A 19,026-nucleotide genomic window follows, 5' to 3' on the forward strand; every position below is an offset into this window, starting at 1 on the left:
TTACTAGTCTGTCACATAGACATAATGTCCCATGTAATATGCAGAATTGCCTGCAGAGAGTGAATTTCCAAGGCATGGAAAGTGCAATAGCAATACCCTTGCTCTTTTGTTTGTTTTTGATGGAGGAAAAGATATTACAATTTATAAGTGGATATAGAAACTAGATGGACGGGCTGGGAAGGTGGCTCAGTGGTAGAGCGCTTGCCTTGAATGCCAGAGGCCCTGGGTTCGATTCCTCAGCACCACATAAGCAAAAAAGAAAAAAAAAGCCGGAAGTGGCGCTGTGGCTCAAGTGGTAGAGTGCTAGTCTTGAGCTGAAGAGCTGAGGGACAGCGCCCAGGCCCAGAGTTCAGGCCCCATGACCAGACCCAAAAAAAAAAAAAAAAAAAAGAAAGAAACTAGATGGACACACAAATCATTTTAGTTTTGCTTAGTTATCTTGCATTCATCAAGACTTACTATGTAATTTTATTTCTCTGCACTAGTGGCAGTTATGGCATTATCAAGCTCAAGGGTAGAGATACTCTCTGGTAATTGGCAGTGCAGCTTGCAATATGTAGTGCTCAGGAGCACTGGTATATTGACAAGACCGAAGGGCACTTTTGGTCATTTCCTGACCTGGCAGTTTTATTTCCAACTTTTGAGTCTCTAAACCTAGTGGCAATTCTGCATGCTACTCGACTTTTTTTTTGGGGTGGGGGGAGGGCAAGAGGTCCTGGGGCTTGAACTCAAGGCTAGCACTCTATCACTTCAGCCATGGTGCCACTTCTGGCTTTTTCTGAGTAATTTATTGGAGGTAAGAGTCTCATGGAATTTTCTGCCCAGACTGGCTTCAAACCTCAATCCTCAGATCTTAGCCTCCAGGGTAGCTAGTATTATAGGGATAAGCCATCAGTGCCTCACTACTCAACATTTTTTATTGGATTTTTCTGTTGTTTGCTAATAAAAATTCTGATTCATACTTTGTGTGTGTGTGCCAGTCCTGGGCTTGAACCCTGGGCCTGGGTGCTCAAGGATCTCTACCATTTGAGCAACAGCTCCACTTTGGCTCTTTGGTAGTTAATTGGAGATAAGAGTCTCATGGACTTTCCTGCCTAGTCTGGCTTTCAGCTGTGATCCTCACATTTCAGTCTCCTGAGTACCTGGGATTACATGCACGACACAAGTGCCTGACCATACATTACCTATTTTTTTAAATATGACCAACAATATTGGGAGGAAGCTCACAAATACAATAAGACAGCAAAAAGTGTTTGTATTTTTCACTACTTAGTAGTACATATAGAGTCTGAGATTGAGAATGTATATATAGTACTTAAACAGTGACATTTCCAACCAGTTAAGCAAACAATTCAATTAGCAGGAACTCTGCACAGGTAATCAGAGGTAATCAGAGGAGAGTTGGATTCAAGTTTTTTTATGATTCCAATTATCAGATATTAATTCAACAATGAAAAATCCATTAGCTATTAAATAGCTGAAGAAAAATTTTCCAGGTACATAACTTTATACACACATAGAAAAAATACACATTTCCTCTATCACTTCAGAACCACACAAGACAAAGGAAAAAATATTGCATGAAAATAGGAAAAAAAAAAGCTGGGCGCCAGTGGCTCACGCCTGTAATCCTAGCTACTCAGGAGTCTGAGATCTGGGGATCACGGTTCAAAGCCAGCCCAGGCAGGCAAAGTCCGTGAGACTCTTATCTCCAATAAACTACTCAGAAAACTGGAAGTGGCGCTGTGGCCCAAGTGGTACAACACTAGCCTTGAGCTGAAGAGCTGAGTGACAGTGCCCAGGCCCAGAGTTCAAGCCCCATGACTGACCAAAAAAAAAAGGAAAAAGAAGAATAGAAAAAGCATATTTAAAAAGTAGGATTAGAGAGACAGAACTGGCCACTGGCGGCTCAAGCCTGTAATCCTATTCAAGAGGCTGATATCTGAGGATTCTAGCCTGGGCGGACTCTCATCTCTAATTCATCACCAAAAAGCCAGAAATAGAGCCAGGCTCAAAAGGTAGAGTGCTACTACCCTGGAGGCAAAAAGCTCAGGGATAATATCCAGGCCCTGAGTTCAAGTCCCGGCACCAGCACCAAAAGAAAAAGGAAGAAAGAGAGGGGGGGAAGGAGAGGAAGGGAGGGAGGGAGGAAGGAATGAGAAAGGAAAAAAGGAAGGAAGGAAGGAAGGAAGGAAGGAAGGAAGGAGTGCAGTGGTTCATACCTATAATCCTAGCTATTCAGGAGGATCAAGAGGATCCTGGTTTAAGGACAGGGGCCTGGGCAAATATTTCAAAAGACCTCCTCCTCCTCCAATAGCTGAGCAAAAGCACATGCTTGTCATCAGAGACTGACATTCCAGTTCAGCCAGAGCCAAAAAGTTTGCAAGATTCCATCACAATGGAAGAAGCTGAATGTGGTGATAAGTGTTTATCATACCAGCTATGACAGAAAGTGTAAAATAGGATTGGGGTCCAAGTATGGGTCCAGGCAAAAAAATGAGACCTCTATCAAAACAGCCAGTTCCAAAACAAGGCTACAGATGTGGGTAGTGTGAGACCCTGTGTTCAAACCCTAGTACCACAAAAAAGTGTGTGCATGGAGGGATAGGGGTGGGGAGAGGGTAAATAGAGATCAATGGAAAACATATGCCAAACATATGGTAAGCTCCTAGATTTAACCCCCACCATTGAAAAAGTAAATAAATCAAAAAGGAACTCAGGCATATTAAAATGTCAACATGTATTATTGTCAGAATATATTGGTAAATTTAAAGAGCAAGGTAGAGAAAAGTATATCTTGCTGCTTATCTCATAAGGAAGGCTGTATATGTATATTTACACTAAAAAAGAACAATGGAAGTAAAAAGTCTTAAACATTCAGCTTACATACTCTTCCAGCAAGGAAAAGTCCAGGTCCTGAAAGATTCACAATTGAATTCTACAAGACCATTTTTTTTTGGGGGGGGGGAGGGTCTGGTCATGGGGCCTGAACTCTGGGCCTGGGCGCTGTCCCTCAGCTCTTCAGCTCAAGGCTAGCGCTCTACCACTTGAGCCACAGCACCACTTCCGGCTTTTTTCTTTTTGCTTATGTGGTGCTGAGGAATTGAACCCAGGGCCTCTGGCATGCAAGGCAAGCGCTCTACCACTGAGCCACCTTCCCAGCCCCAAGACCTTTTTTTTTTTTTTTTCTGGTCATGGGACTTGAACTCAAGGCTTGGGTGCTGTCTCAAACCCTGAGGGTTTTTTTGCTCAATAATAGTGCTCTACCACTTTAAGCCACAGTGCCACTTCTAGTTTTCTAGTGGTTAATTGGAGATAAGAGTCCCATGGACTTTCCTGCCTGGGCTGACTTCCAATCACCATCCTCCTCAGTAACTAGGATTGCAGATGTGAGCCACCAGCACCTGGCTTTACAAGACTTTTAAAGACGAATTAATACCAGTACTCCTCAAACTTTTCCATGAAATAGAAATGTAAGGATAACTACCAAACACATTTTATGAACCCAGCATTACATTCATCCAAAGCCAGGTAAGGATCCAACACAAAAAGGGAACTTTAGACCAATCCCTCTAAAGAACACAGATGTAAAACTCCTTAATAAAATACTAGCCAACAAAATTCAACATCTAATCAAAAATGTTATACACTATGATCAAGTGGGTTTTAACCCAGAGATGAAAGGCTGGTTTAATATACATAAATCAATAAATGTAATACACCACCGTAACAGTGCCGAAGACAGAATTATATGATTATCTCAGAAGATCCAGAAAAAGCCTTCAACAAAATCTAACATCCATTCATGTTAAAGGCTCTGGAGAAACTAGGAATAGAAGAACTATACCTCAACATAATCAAGGCTATATATAACAGACCAACAGACAAAATTATTCTAAACCATGAAAAACTAAAACCATTTCCTTTAAAATCAGAAACAAGATAAAGATGCCCACTTTCTTCACTCCTTTTCAATATAACTCTGGAACTCTTAGCCAGATTAATAAGGCAAGAGGAAGATATAAAAGGGATTCACATAGGGAAAGAAGTCAAACTCCCTATTTGTAGATGACATGATCTTATAGCTAAAGGCCTTGAGGGACTCGACTCCACCCCCAAGCTCCTAAAACTGATCAATAACTTTGGCAAAGTATCAGGATACAAAATCAACCCATAACAATCAGTAGCCTTTCTGTATACCAATAATGTGCAGGCAGAGAGGAAAATCAGGAAAACAATTCAATTTGTAATAGCCTAAAAGAAAAAAATTTAGGAATAAACCTAACCAAGAAAGTAAAAGACTTCTATAGTGAAAACTTTAAGAATCTGAAGAAAGAAAATGAAGACACCATCAGGAAATGGAAGGACCTCCCTTGTTCATGGAATAGGTAGAATTAATATTGTGAAATATTGGCCATCCTGCCAAAGGTGATCTACAAATTTAATGGAGTCCTCATCAAAATCTCAATGATATTCTTCATCAAGATAGAAAAAAAAAATCAAAAAAATTCATATGGTACAACAAAAGCCCTCAAATAGCCAAAGTAACTTTAGGCAAAAAAAGCTATGCTGGTGGTATCATGATCCCAGATCTCAAGCTCTACTACAGGGCTATAATAACAAAAATAGCTTGGTACTGGCACAAAAATAGGCTCAAAGGTCAATGGAACAAACTAGAAGACTCAGAAATAAAGTCATATAGTTAACAGTTATCTAATATTTGACAAGAGAGCCAAAAATATACAGTAGAAAAAAGATAGCCTCTTCAATAATTGATGTTGGGAAACCAGACATCATATGTAGAAACTAAAATTGAACCCATTTGTCACTATGTACCAATGTCAGCTAAAGTGGATCAAAGATCTCAATGCAAGAAGATCTACTGCAAGGAGGAATAAAAGAAACAGAACTCATATGCTTTGGTAGAAACTTTTTGAAGAGTCCCATGAGCACAGCAGATAAGAGAGAGAATTGACAAATGAGAATATATCAAAATAAAAAGTTTCTGCATAGCAAATGACATAATTACTAAACTAGTAAGACAGTCAACTGACTGGGAAACAATCTTTACCAGAAATACATCCAATAAAGGCCTAATATCAAAAGTATACATGGAGCTCAAAAAATCAACACCTCCTAAAAACCAATAAACCAATCACTAAATAGGCAAGGGAGCTAAAAAGAGACTTCTCAGAAGAATGGCAAATAAACATATAAGGAAATGCTCATCATACCTGGCCATAAAAGAAACAGGAACCAAAACAACATTGAGATTCCATCTCTCCCTGTAAGACTGGCCACCACCAAGAACTAGAACAAAAGCCACGTAGCAGTGGCTCATGCCTGTAATCCTAGCTACTCAGAAGCTGAGCTCTGAGGATTTTGGCTCAAAGCCATCCTGGGCAGAAAAGTCCATGAGACTCTTATCTCCAATACACCACCAGAAAAACGGAAGTGGTGCTATGGCTCAAGTGGTACAGCGCTCACCTTTAGCTGAAGAGCTGAGGGATAGCACCTAGACCCAGAGTTCAAGTCCCATGACTGACAAAAAAAAAAAACAGAACAAAACAAAACAAAACTAGAACAACAACAAATGCTGGCGGGAAGTAGGGAAAAAGGAACCCTATTGCACTGTTGGTGGGAATGTAAACTAGTATAACCACTCTGGAAGACAATTTGGAGGTTCCTCAAAAAACTAAACACAGAACTTCTCTATGACCCAACCAAAAACAAACCAACAAACAAAAGACAGCCAAGGCAGACAAAGCTGAGAGACTCTTTTTTTTTCAGGGAGGGAGGTGATGGGGGAGAAGGGGTGGTCATGGGGCTTGAACTCTGTGCCTGGGTGCTATCCCTGAGCTCTTCAGCTAAAGGTGAGCACCCTACCTCTTAAGCCACAGTACCACTACCGGTTTTCTGGTGATTTATTGGAGATAAGAATCTCATGGATTTTCCTGCCTGGGCTGGCTTTGAACCGTGATTCTTAGATCTCAGCTTCCTTAGTAGCAAGGATTACAGGTGTGAGCCACCAGCACCCAGCTGCTGAGACTCTTATCTCCAATAAAAGACCAAAAGACTAAAAGGTCAAAAGACCAAAAATGGAAGTAGTTCAAGCCCCAATACTGATTTTTTTTTAAAAGAAAGAAAAAATTCAGCTTACAGACATATAAAACTCACACCATTATTTCCTTTGTTAAACAAATTAGACCTCCAGGAAAGAATCCCAAGATTCAGAGCTACATAAAATACTTGATTATAGACTTTGTATACTTGATAGAAAGGGGGCAGTGTACAAGAGCTCTGACAAATGATGTTAATGTAGCTCTGAAATGAATACGAAGTTAATGGGACTGTAGATGTGGCTCAAGTGGCAGTTGTAACCCCTCTGTACAGTATGTTCTCAAATAAAATAATATAAAATTTAAAAAAAAAAAAGGGAGAGAGAAAAGAGCTAATTAAACAAACAAAAAAAATCCAAGAATCTATAATAGTTCTCTACAATGTTTCATAAAGTTGACTATTACATAAATTGAGAAGAAAATATACAGTTTTGTGTGTGTACTAGAATTTAGAAAAAAATAAGAAAATGTGAAAGTGTAAACTCTGCAGAAGTGGAAAAATTAAAGGGAGAATCGTTTTACATACTAGCATTTGAGCTATCACATATTATAGGTCAGTGTATTTTCTTATGTCATATTTGACTGCTTCTGTTTACTACTCGGTAAACTACTCAGAAACACAATTTATAAATTCTTCATTTGTATCTTCAATATTCAGTCTGGTCTCTGAACAAAATAGGTATTAAACAAATGTTTGGTTAAAAACTGAGTGAAGAGAAAGCAAGCAAAAAAGAGAAGGGCTAAGATGCAGGTGTACAATGGAATATTTGGGAAATAGTCACCAACTTGTAATTGAAGCTGTGGATGGGTTAGTGATCTCTAAGCCAAAAGGGTTCTTCACTTGTCTCATTTGCTTTTTGAAAACTCTTGTGCTGAACTGAGTCTCTTCTGAATTCCTCAGAATTACTGGAACATCCCAACCAAACCTGAAGAAAGTTAAAAAAAAAAAAAAAAAAGAGAGGGAGAGAGATAAAATATAATTTTAACAAATTTTGTTACATAAAAGTATGTTACACTTCATTACTTATTTCTTTAAATGTAAACACAGAAAGAGACTAACTTAGTAACTCAGATTAGTTTTTAGAATTAATGTAGAATTAAGGGAGTGTCCCAGAAAACTGCAAAGTTGTTCATGTGGTGAATCAACATACTTTTGAAAATTCACAAAGAGTTTTATTCTTAATATTCTGACAACAATAAAGGAGCACAGTGATAAACATAACAGCAGAAACATCATTCAATAACATTCTAAAAAAGATGCAATCCAAATATATATATATGTACATATTCATGTATGTATATGTATATATGTGCAATATTCAAACTATTTGGTACAATTTATAAGTCGGGATTTTCCTTTTAACATCATGTTTTTTTGTTGTTGTTGTTGTTTTTTGTCGGCCGTGGGGCTTGAACTCTGGGCCTGGGCGCTGTCCCTCAGCTCTGCAGCTCAAGGCGAGCGCTCTACCACTTGAGCTACAGCGCCACTTCCGGTTTTCTGGTGGTTTATTGGAGATAGGAGTCTCATGGTCTCTCCTGCCCGGGCTGGCTTTGAACCGCGATCCTCAGATCTCAGGCTCCTGAGTAGCTAGGATTACAGGTGTGAGCCACCAGCGCCTGGCAACATCATGTTTTTTGTGTACTAATACTAAGGCTTGAATTGCGTGGGGAAGAGAGGTTAGTTGTGGGGTTTGAACTCAGGATCTAGGCACGGTCCCTGGGCTCTTGCTCAAGGCTAGTGCTCTACCACTTGAGACAAAGCTCTACTTCCAGCATTTTGTGGTTAGTTGGATATAAAAGTCTGATGGACTTTTCCTGCCTCGGCTGGCTTCGAACTACAATCCTTAGATCTCAGCCTCCTGAGTACCTAGGATTACAGGCATAAGCCATCAGCACCCAGCTTTAAATGTAATTTTATTGTTATTATTAAGGAGTTGTACAGAGAGGTTATCATTTTTGTAACAATTCCTTTTGGACAATGTCACCCTTTCCTTTGCTTTCTCTAGTTTCCCCTTCCTGTTCTTACCTACAAGTTACATAGTTTATTTCCCACATAGTGTATACAGAATAGCATGACTACATTTGTTCAACCTTCTTCCTCCATTTCTTCACCCTTCCCTTCACTAAGGGAATTTTAAAAACATAATTTGTATAGAAAAAAATAAAAAGTTCTACAAGCATGACTCAACTAGTAGAGTGCCTGCCTAGTAAAGTACAAAGCCCTGAGTTCAAACTTTACTACTACCTCCTCCTCTAAATAAATATAAAAAGAAAATTCCAAATACAGACCTTCATTTACATATTTTCTACTTTTATTTTATTTATATTTGTATTTTATTTTATTTTTCTGATACCAGAGCTTGACCTTGGGGCCTTGGAACTTTACCACTAGATCTACACCTCCAGCCTACATCTTCATATTTAAATTTCCTAAGACAATGCACATAGAACAAACAGAAGGAAAACAAAGGATACAAAATGCAATTTCTAGCAAAATTTAAAAAACAGCTAAGCTAACTCAAGTGAAATAAAATAACTCCAAGAAGAAAATACATAAATTTTTAAAAGAAGAAAAATAAAGTAGGTAAAATAACCTAGAAAGAATCCACACCAGTGACACTGGGATACTTCAGTTGGATTCATTTTGATGTGCTTTTCCCTGCAAACACAGCAGTGGTAGATAAAAGTCAAAGAAAGAACCTGCAGAAATGAGTAAACAATCCGGTATATTTAAATAAAAGAATGAGTACTCAGCAGTGATAAAGAGATAACTCATGGCTATAACTACATGAATAAATCTCAAATACATCATGATATGCAAAAGAATCCCTAGAGAAAAGAGTACATTGTGCAGGGTTCCCTCATATGAAATTCTAAAGTAGGTATGCTAATCTATGGTAGAAATACAAAAGAGAACACTAGACTGTGGGAGTAGGGAATATGATGATGGAAATCTGAACTAAACAGATGGACAGATGGAATGCTTCTGATCTAGAAATTTCATTCTATGTATACATTATCCCAAATTTAAGAAAAGAACTAAAAACATAAGCAAATGTAACTTTAGGTGTTGATGCCAATACTCTCGCACTTTTACGTAAAGGGTGCAAATTCTTTTGAAGTGCTTCCCAAAATAAGATAGACTGATATTGGACAGAAGATTGATAAGCAAGCAGATAGGAAGTTGGGGGAAAATGTTGATGATGGAATCTAAGATATGGTAAATGTGTATTCTTTCTAGTATTATGAATGTTTGAAAAATGTTTTAATAAATGCTAGAAAAAAATGAGACCTAGCTGGGTTTAAAGACAAGTATCCTTATGGATCTCAACATGGAAAAATCATAATAAGGAAGGTTTGTCACCACAGTTTGGTTGAATTTAGCAGGCAGTGGTAACTAAGCATTCATATCCTAAGGAGGCCATTAGAAATTGTCCTCTCAGCCAGGTGCCCGTGGGTCACACCTGTAATCCTAGCTACTCAGGAGGCTGAGATCTGAGGATCATAGTTCAAAGCCAGCCCGGGCAGGAAAGACTGTGAGACTCCTATCTCCAATAAACCACTAGAAAACTGGAAGTGGCACTGTGGCTCAAGTAGTAGAGCGCTCGCATTGAGCTGCAGAGCTGAGGGACAGCGCCCAAGCCCAGAGTTCAAGCCCCACGACTGACCAAAAAAAAAAAAAAAAAAAAAAAGAAAGAAAGAAAGAAAGAAATTGTCCTCTTAAGACAGGAATCATGGCTATCAGAGCAGAAGCTGGGTTAAGCTAATATCAATCTGGAATAGAACTCTCATTATAAGACCTGGCTCTGGAATTGGAGATTCTAAACATCTGGGCTTTGATAATTATAAAATGGCTAAACAATGAGGATAAGAACAAAACAAAAATACTTTCCACTAAAATTTAGGTTGTAAATCAAAATTTCAAATACACCAATAAATCTAATGTTGAGAAAAATTATTATTAACAAATATTAACAAATGTGATAGAAATTAATTCAAGATGATGAATTTAATTTTACTGCAATTAGATATGACTGCTCCAGTTCTGCTAACAAAGCTGAGAGCAAGTCTCTAAGTTAAGAGATCAAACTTTTCCAGGTAACTGTGACCCGAAACAAAGCTCAAGAATATTTATAGGAAGACAAAAATATTTAGTACACTTTAGGGTAAAATTCACAATGTTTTGCAATGCTTACAATGTTTTTGTAAAAAACTAACTGGCATTCAAAGATGCAGAAAAATATTACAAAGGAGAAATAGAAAATGTGTATAGAAATAGGAATGTATAACAGAAATGACCAAGATATTAGAATTGGTAAAGAAATATATCTAAATAGTTGCTATAATTCTATTTCGTATGTTCAAAAGATAAAGGCTAGCAATATGGAAGATATTTTAAAGTCCAAATCAATTGTTAGAGACATAAAATACGATGTCTGAAATGAAAAATATACTGAATGAGATTAATAGCACATTATACACTGCAGTACTTCTAAAACAAAAATTGGCAGTACTTTTAAGAACTGGTTTTGGCAGTACTGGTGTTTGAATTCAGGATATCACACTTGTTAGTTATAAGGCAAATTTAAAGCCCTAATATATACCAAAAAAAAAAAAAAAACAAACAAACAGGGCTGGGAAGGTGGCTCAGTGGTAGAGCGCTTGCCTTGCATGCCAGAGGCCCTGGGTTCAATTCCTTAGCACCACATAAGCAAAAAGAAAAAAAGCCAGAAGTGGTGCTGTGGTTCAAGTGGTAGAGCGCTAGCCTTGAGCTGAAGAGCTGAGACAGCTCCCAGGCCCAGAGTTCAGGCCCCATGACCGGACCCAAAAATAAAATAAAATAAAATAAAATAAAATGAAAAATAAAATTAAAAAAAAAAAGAAAATAAGAAAAAATCAGGTGTTGATGGCTGACTCCTATAAGCATAGCCACTTAGGAAGCTGAGATCTGAGGATCAGTGTGGACAAGAAAGTATAATACTCTTAAGTGGCGCTGTAGCGCAAGTGATAGAGCCTTGAGCTGAAGAGCTGAGGGACAGCGCCCAAGCCCAGAGTTCAAGCCCCATAACCAACAACAACAACAAAAAAGATAATCCACAATTATTACTGCCGGGCGCCAGTGGCTCACACCTGTAATCCTAGCTACTCAGGAGGCTGAGATCTGAGGATCCTGGTTCAAAGCCAGCCGGGGCAGGAAAGTCCGTGAGACTCGTATCTTCAATAAACCACTAGAAAACTGGAAGTGGCGCTGTGGCTCAAGTGGTAGAGTGTTCACCTGGCACTGAAGAGCGCAAGGACAGTGCCCAAGCCCAGAGGTCAAGCCCCATAACTGACAAAAAAAAAAAAAGGGGGGTGGGGGAAGAAAGTATGTGAGACTCTTTTCCAGTTAACCACCAAAAAGCAGGAAGTACAAAAAAAACCAACTCATGATAGCATCAAGGCCCTGAGTTCAAGCCCCAGGACACACACACACACACACACACACACACACACACACACACACACACACACACACACACACACACACACACACACACACACACACACACACACACACACACACACACACACACACACACACACACACACACACACACGAATCAGAAGCACAAAAATGCCACCCCAGAACTAAGTTTTAGTCAACCAAGTACTACTGAAACTCTGATCTCATCTAGTTTTACATTCTACCCCAGTGGCTAACATACTTAAAATTTGTTCCTCAGGTTTCCACAGACACAAATTACCAAATTTGCAATTCTTTAAAGGAATGATTATTTCCAATAAGGTCACATTTTTTACTCAGTACTGTGGAAAATGCAGAGATCTCAGGGCAAATCCGTTTGGACAGTGACTGCCTGAAGGAAGATTATAACAGGAAAGCCTTCTCTTCTTACACCTGGAAGGCTAGCTGCCTCCATCAATAAACTCAGAATGCCTGGGGTTTCAGGATTCTCAGCTCTATGTTTATCTAGATGTCTCCATTACAAATCTCAGGATTCCATTCCTTTACAATTTAGTGTCCTGCCACACTGAAAATTCAGGCTGGGAATTTTATTTCCAGTACAATCACCACTGAGTTCAGACTGACTCTGTTACTACGCAAAATAAAGAACTACAGAAACTGCTAGGCACTGGTGGCTCATGACTATCATCCTAGCTACTTTGGAGGTTGAGATCTGAGGGTCATGGCTCTAAACCAGACCAAGCTGGGAGGTCCTTGAGATTCATATCTCCAATAAACCACCAAAAGTCAGACGTGGAGCTGTGACTTAGATAGAAGAGAGCTACCCCTTGAGCAAAAATGTTGAGGAACATTGCCCAGGCATGAGTTCAAGCTCCATCAGCACCAAACAAACAAACAAAAAAAAGAACTACAGAAAACTGATTCTCTAAGATCTGATTTGAAAGTTTAGAGAGTTGTGTTCATTGTTTTATTTCTATGAATGCTCCAATGAACTCAGAAATGTCTATCTTACCTCTTCCTTGGTACCTATAGTCATCATTACTGCTTAACAGTTAAGTGCTTTAACTACTAGGTCCCCTATGGCAACTGCATCAGAAATCATTGTATCAAATCAACTAAAGGTAGAATTTAATTAAATTATGATGTCGCTAAATGGCATCAATTACTAGCATCTTATTTTTCATTAGCAAGTAGTCAAAAAAAAAAAAAAATCCAACCCCCAAGTCCTATTTTTGTGGATATTTTTCTCCCTAGGATTCTATTTTTAATGAACCCTTTATCAGTCACAGTCAAGCCAGGAAACCAAAACCACAGTGTGTATTCACAAAGGGAAATTAATGTTTTAAAATGTTAATATTAAAATACTGTTAATATTAAAGATGAGCCGGGCGCTGGTGGCTCACGCCTGTAATCCTAGCTACTCAGGAGGCTGAGATCTGAGGATCGCGGTTCAAAGCCAGCCCAGGCAGGAGAGACCGTGAGACTCCTATCTCCAATAAACCACCAGAAAACCGGAAGCGGCGCTGTAGCTCAAGTGGTAGAGCGCTCGCCTTGAGCTGAAGAGCTGAGGGACAGCGCCCAGGCCCAGAGTTCAAGCCCCACGACCGACAAAAAAAAAAAAAAAAAAAAAAAAAAAAAATATTAAAGATGAAAAGAGAATGACTACAATTTAGAAATTTGGTGAGTGACTCCATGAGCTAGATCTCAGACCTGAGGAAGGCATACTGTGTCTTTAAGGGAGTATTCTAGGAGAGTAGAAAATAATAAACAGAAACAACTGAGACCTGCCACAATGGGTCCACTATTACTGGGGAAGAAAGAGAAAAGGAACCAAGCTAAAAGCAGCTAATCTTTATTTTTTTCCTGGTTGTGGGGCTTAAACTCAGGGCCTTGGCACTGTCACTGAGCTCTTTTGCTCAAGGTTAGCACTCTACCACTTTGAGCCACAGCATCACTTCCAGTTTTCTGGTGGTTAAGTGGAGATGAGAACCTCACAGATTCTCCTGCCAGGGCTGGCTTTGAACCATGATCCTCAGATCTCTGCCTCCTGAGTAGCTAGGATTATAGGTGTGAGCTACCAGCACCCCACCCTCCCACCTCCTTCACCCCCCCACCCCACCCCCTGCCCCCACAAGCAGCAATTCTCTTCCAGACTTCCAGTCTGTCTCCCCTCTTAGAAATCTGATAGGTAGCCAGGTAGCAAAGGAGAAATCTGTCCAGATTCACAGAATATATAAGGGTGGTAGGAAGCTGACAGACAACAGCTTAATAAATTGTACTCCAGAGGAGACAGGAGGCTGCTATTAGGGTCCTTGATTATTTGAAACTGTTAAATAATGTATATGGCATTTGGGGTTCCTTTCTGCACAGTGGATGGCAGGAGCTTTTGTATTAAAGCTCATAGAAACCACTAAATAGTTAAATGGAAATATTGTACCTCCATCTCGGTTTTTTGACTGTTATTGGGATTCAATAATTGCGTCAATGCAGGTTGACACAGAGCAAAGAAGCAAAGGAAAAGAAACTCAGTGGTACTAGAGTAAGAACCATGACAAAGAAAACTGATAATCAAGAGGGATGATAGTGGGAAAGGGTAAAAAATGATAAAGGTGAAAAGTATGGTAGGTTAAGCTCCTGGCTTGGAGGTTATAAAGATACTGGATTATTAGAAAAATGTTTTCATAAGATCAAAATAATGTCCAGGCTTTGGTCATAGTAGTCAATAAATTTTTGACCTAGCTGGGTGCTGCTGCCTCATATCAGCAGGCTGAGATCTAAGGATCATGGTTTAGAGCCAGACAGATAAAACTAGGAGACACTTATCTCCAATTAACCAGTAAAAAGTTGGAAATGGTTCCAGTGGTAGGGCGCCAGACATCAGTGAAAGGCCAAGCAAAAATATAAGACCTTGAGTTCAAGTGTCAGTGCTGGCACAAACACACATACATAAAATGTGGCCCTAGCTTAGGTTTGCAATTAACACAGTTTATCTACAGGGGTAAAGCTAAGCCAGATGAAAGAATGGTTGGGTTGGGCTCACAATGACTAGCTGAATCCAAATCAAGATGGAAGTGACTGGCATTTCACATGATCTTGTAGCCTCAGTGGTGCTTAACCCAGACTTCCAGAAGTTAGAAAATTACCTGGACCTCCACCTCTATAAGTTATATCTACAGGAGGTGATTTAAGCATGTGATGTAGTTATCAGGCAGGTATTTATTTTCCTTATGGAAGAAAATTATGTTTAAGAGAATGACATCAGCATTATAGTCATTGTATAATCTTTAAGACTGATTTGTCACTTGGGTGACATCTTCCTAATTCCAATTAAAAACGTTTATGAGATGAATAATAATAATTAAAATATGACAGGTCAAGAACAATACATTATGCGCATTATGAATTATGGGCATGATACTGTATAACTATAATCTCAGCACTGATGGAGCTGATACAGGAGGATCCCAGATCCAAAGCCAGATTGGGCTACACAGCAAAACCTCAACTCCAAAAAAGGAAGGAGAAGGAGGAGGAGGAGGAGGAGGAACAAAAACAACAAATTGAGCTTGGGCTTCATCTTTACCCATCCACATATAAGGAATATTTTGCTCTACCACTGGTAGGGTGAAGACCAGTGTAGAAACAATGCTTTTGCTAGTGCCTAAAAATGACCCAGATTTTCAGAAACTGAGAGGTCTGTGTCCTTTCTTCAAAGTGACAAGCATGTAAGTGATCGAGGGGTATTTTGAACTCCTTACAAAGTCTGCTTCAGTCACAAACATGTCTTTGTTGTTGTTGTTGTTCTTCTCATTATGCTGTGGTCTCAGAAAAGCTTCTCTTCCATACAGTAAACATTCGACTATCTTCCAAAATATTCATTCTCCAAAGCTCAGCTCATGTCTCTCTCTTCAGTGAAGTCGTTTCCCATTTCTCCAAGCCACGGCCGTAATCGCTCAGGACCACTGTTCCACCCAGTCCAAAACACCCTTATGTCAAAAAGTCTCTGAAGACTGTAAACCCAGACAAGCTGTCGTCTACGAAAGTAGGTTCCAGCTAGCCCCTGTTCGCAGGGCTCCTTAAACATGATCCAATGGCACTTCATGAAAGAAAACGAGAATCTCGGGGCTTGGAAGAACTGCCTCAGGAGTTAACAGTCCATTCCGGTCTCCCACCGGGAAACTGTCTCCATCCCGCGGGGCAGCGTACTTCTAAGATCTCTCGATCGCTTCTGGACTGCAAACGGCGCGGGATCGATGTGGAAAGCTTTAAGTTCGCAAACGGTAACAGAATCCGGTTCTAAGTTCCGCAGAGCGGACCACACGGCGATCAACCGTGTGCTGTGCACCCCAGGCTGGGTGACCGACTCGCCCTGGGCGCACAGCAGGCCCCACTCAGGGACACAAACCTCCTGGACAAGTTCTGTATCCCAGCGCTGCGTGGATGCTCCGCACCCACACTCCCGGCGGGGCACGAACCCCACCGGCCCCCACGAGCCCCCACGACCCGGCCCACCCGCGCTCGGGGCGGGACGGTGACGCAGGCGCGGCGCCCACCGGGTCTCCTCGACCCCGACCCCGGTCCCCAGCTGTCTGTCTGTCTGTCCGTTCGGCCCTGGGACACTTACCATCCTAGTACCAGGCCGGTGGTCACGATGAAGCAAGTGAAGACCACCGCGATATAGAAAAGCGGCGAGTATTCATAAAGTGTGACAAGAAACACCGCAGCCATCGGGAGGTGGGAGGGGGTCTCACGGGCTGAGCCGGGCTCCAAGCCGCTGGGCTCAGCCCAGCCCAACCGAGCTCGGCCCGCCCGGCCTGCCCGGCCTGCCCGGCCTCGGTAAAAGCCGCTACGGCGCCCGGGAGCAGACAAACTTCGCAGCTCTTCACTCGCCGAGGCACCGGTGAACTGGAAGCCGGGACAGGCTCTCCGGCTTGGGGAGCCGGCTTGCCAATCATGACGTCGCCCGCAGGGTTCGCCACGCCCCCATCCCGAGCTATTGGCTGCTCAGGGGGAGGGTAAGACCTCGAACCGCCCCCGGGCACTCCGGATTGGTGGTTTACCAGGCTCCTCTCCGCCAGTCTGGTCCAAAGGTCACCGTTGTTTTGCAGGCATTCTTAAATAGAAATTGGGGGGGGGGGGCAGGGGGGGGTGGGTACCTCTGGTACAATTTAGGCACATTTAGGCAAATGGTTCCCCAAAGAGAGTTTATACGAGATCCACGTGCAGCAGTTCTAATTCCTGCAACCTCCTATTATTAGACTCTAGGAAAGGGAAGGAGGTCTACCGTCTAGGGTTCTACAAAGTACTCCACAATTGAGAATTAGCTAAAAGTTTTACGTTTAAAGTATATTCATCTCTGTCTCTCCCCCCTCCCCCCCTCTCTCGTTGGTGCTGGGGCTTGAACTCAGGGCCTAGGTGCTGTCCCTAAGCTGCTTTTTTTTTTTTTTTCTCAAGGCTAGCACTCTACCACCTGAGCCAAAGTGCCACTTCTGGCTTTTTCTTTCTTTTCTTTCTTTCTTTTTTTTTTTTTTTTTGGGGGGGGGGGTCCGGTTGTGGGGCCTGAACTCAGCCTGGGCGCTTGTCCCTCAGCTCTTCAGCTCAAGCTAGCACTCTACCATTTGAGCCACAGCACCACTTCCGGCTTTTTTCTGCTTGTGTGGTGCTGAGGAATGGAACCCAGAGCTTCATGCATGCAAGGCAAGCGCTCTACTACTGAGCCACCTCCCCAACCCCAGTATATTCATTTTTACATAATAATTTTTTTAAATAAGTAATAAAAGAGTTGGGGCGTGGCTCAAATTGTAGAGCACCAGCCACAAGCAAGCAAGCCAAGCACCAGCGAAAAAATTAAAACAGAGGCAGAAGCTTTGAAGTACAGGAAATTATGGAGTCTTTCGCTCAAAGCAGCCTCCCCAGAAGTGTCTCATAAAATTTTTCCTTTAGTCCTAAAGCCACACCTACTTACAGAGAAATGGAGCCTGACTCTGAGCAGGAACAAACTCCATGACAAATCAGGATTTTCTTACAGAGGGAGAAGGGAGAACTGGCATTAAGATGAATAATAAGTCTCCACACTCTCAAGTCCCCAGTAAAATTCATGCTTAGGAAAATACGTTTTTCTCTAGGGTCTCTTGCATTTTCTGGCAAATAATCACGTTTTCTCTGGAGTAGTGTTGAGGAAGGAACTTGTTTCTACAACATAATTGTAATTGTTATATCTCTAATTTGTGAAACGTAGTTTATTTAGCCTGCTTTCAATTGTTGGGGATTATTTTATTATTATAAAGAACATTGCAATGAATATCCTTAGAATAAATTACTCAGGACTTGGGCTTTTGTTTGCTTGGTGCAGCTATAGGGGCTTGAATTCAAGGCCAGGACATTGCCCCTTAGTTTCTTCTGCTCAAGGGTGGTTTTCTACCACTTGAACCACAGGATCCACTTCCCACTTTCTGCTGGTTAATTGGAGATACGAGTCCTGAGCTGACTAGAATCTCAGTCCATACGACTCAGACAAGGTATTGGGAGTTAGCAGGGTTATCTTAGAATCTCAGAATACCAAGTTGGGCTACCACTATTGCTGAATGTCAGGTCATGACCCAGGTAATATAGAATCAAATTCAGGGAGTCTTCTTCCTTTTCAACATTATCAATGTCCAGATTTTGAAATGTTAACAGAGCTTCAAAATGATGGTGCTTCTTAGAATTCAACATCCTATTTTAGAAGTCAAAACCTCATTGTTCCTTTATTTATTTCTTCTTAATGCTGCCAACTCTTTCTTCACATGACCTTTCTATATCCCACATTATTTCTAAGGAGAGAAAAAGTTATCTCAATTTTGGAAATGCCAATTGGTAGGAATTTAAATAAGTGTTATAACTTTGAATTCCAAACTTTGAGGCAATCAATGCATGGTAACACTGAATGCAATATGTGTATGCTGCTATAGAGAAGAAAAATTGTGAAAAATCTTATATTACTTTGGCAGAACCCAACAGCTTGACCAACTGAATTCCCAGGTCTCTCTAGGAAAAGTCTCCTGTGGTCTTAGTGAAGTAAGGAGGTCAGGTCTGGCCAGCGCCATATTGGCCACATGGTGGATGGTAGGGTCTGACATCTTGTCTTCATGCTGGGGGACACCCCGTCCCCCTCCCCCACCTGCCTTCCAGGTAATGGTTTTGCTCGGACCTCTGGAGGCAGGAGCAGGCACTTGGCTGATAGGTTACTGAATCTGTCAGTCTAGTGCCTGGGACTGGGAATTTCCTGAGGATCTGCCTTCTGCACCGACCTATTTAGGCCCGGACCAACCTACCTGCTGGCCTGCTTACCAGTGTGTCTCCATGATCATGTCCTGTGTCCTGTCTCCTGGCTCATCTCCAGTCATCTTGGAGTCCCAATTCAGCTCTCCATTGATGCTGAATTGGCTTGTTGGTATTGTTCTT

The 19,026-nt window shown here is 41.1% G+C and overlaps 1 protein-coding gene across 2 annotated transcripts in view; it reads right to left on the minus strand.

The window, feature by feature from the left end:
* Window positions 1-16,482, minus strand: part of LOC138805131 (cell growth regulator with RING finger domain protein 1) — a 22,504-nt gene extending 6,022 nt beyond the window's left edge. Inside the window, exons 1-2 of one of the 2 annotated variants that reach the window (XM_069989731.1) lie at window positions 16,208-16,482; window positions 6,906-7,045 (exon numbers count right to left, since the gene is read on the minus strand). In XM_069989731.1, coding sequence (XP_069845832.1) covers window positions 6,906-7,045; window positions 16,208-16,311 — 244 coding nt within the window. In that variant the 5' untranslated portion in view covers window positions 16,312-16,482. Of the gene's footprint in view, window positions 1-6,905; window positions 7,046-15,341; window positions 15,722-16,207 lie in introns of those variants that run through there. The other variant, XM_069989732.1, reaches the window with a different exon arrangement.
* Window positions 16,483-19,026: the final 2,544 nt, after the last annotated feature.

This window comes from Dipodomys merriami, unplaced genomic scaffold (assembly GCF_024711535.1).
Source record: "Dipodomys merriami isolate MVZ:Mamm:240054 unplaced genomic scaffold, mDipMer1.0.p SCAF_388, whole genome shotgun sequence".
Classification (NCBI taxonomy): domain Eukaryota; kingdom Metazoa; phylum Chordata; class Mammalia; order Rodentia; family Heteromyidae; genus Dipodomys; species Dipodomys merriami.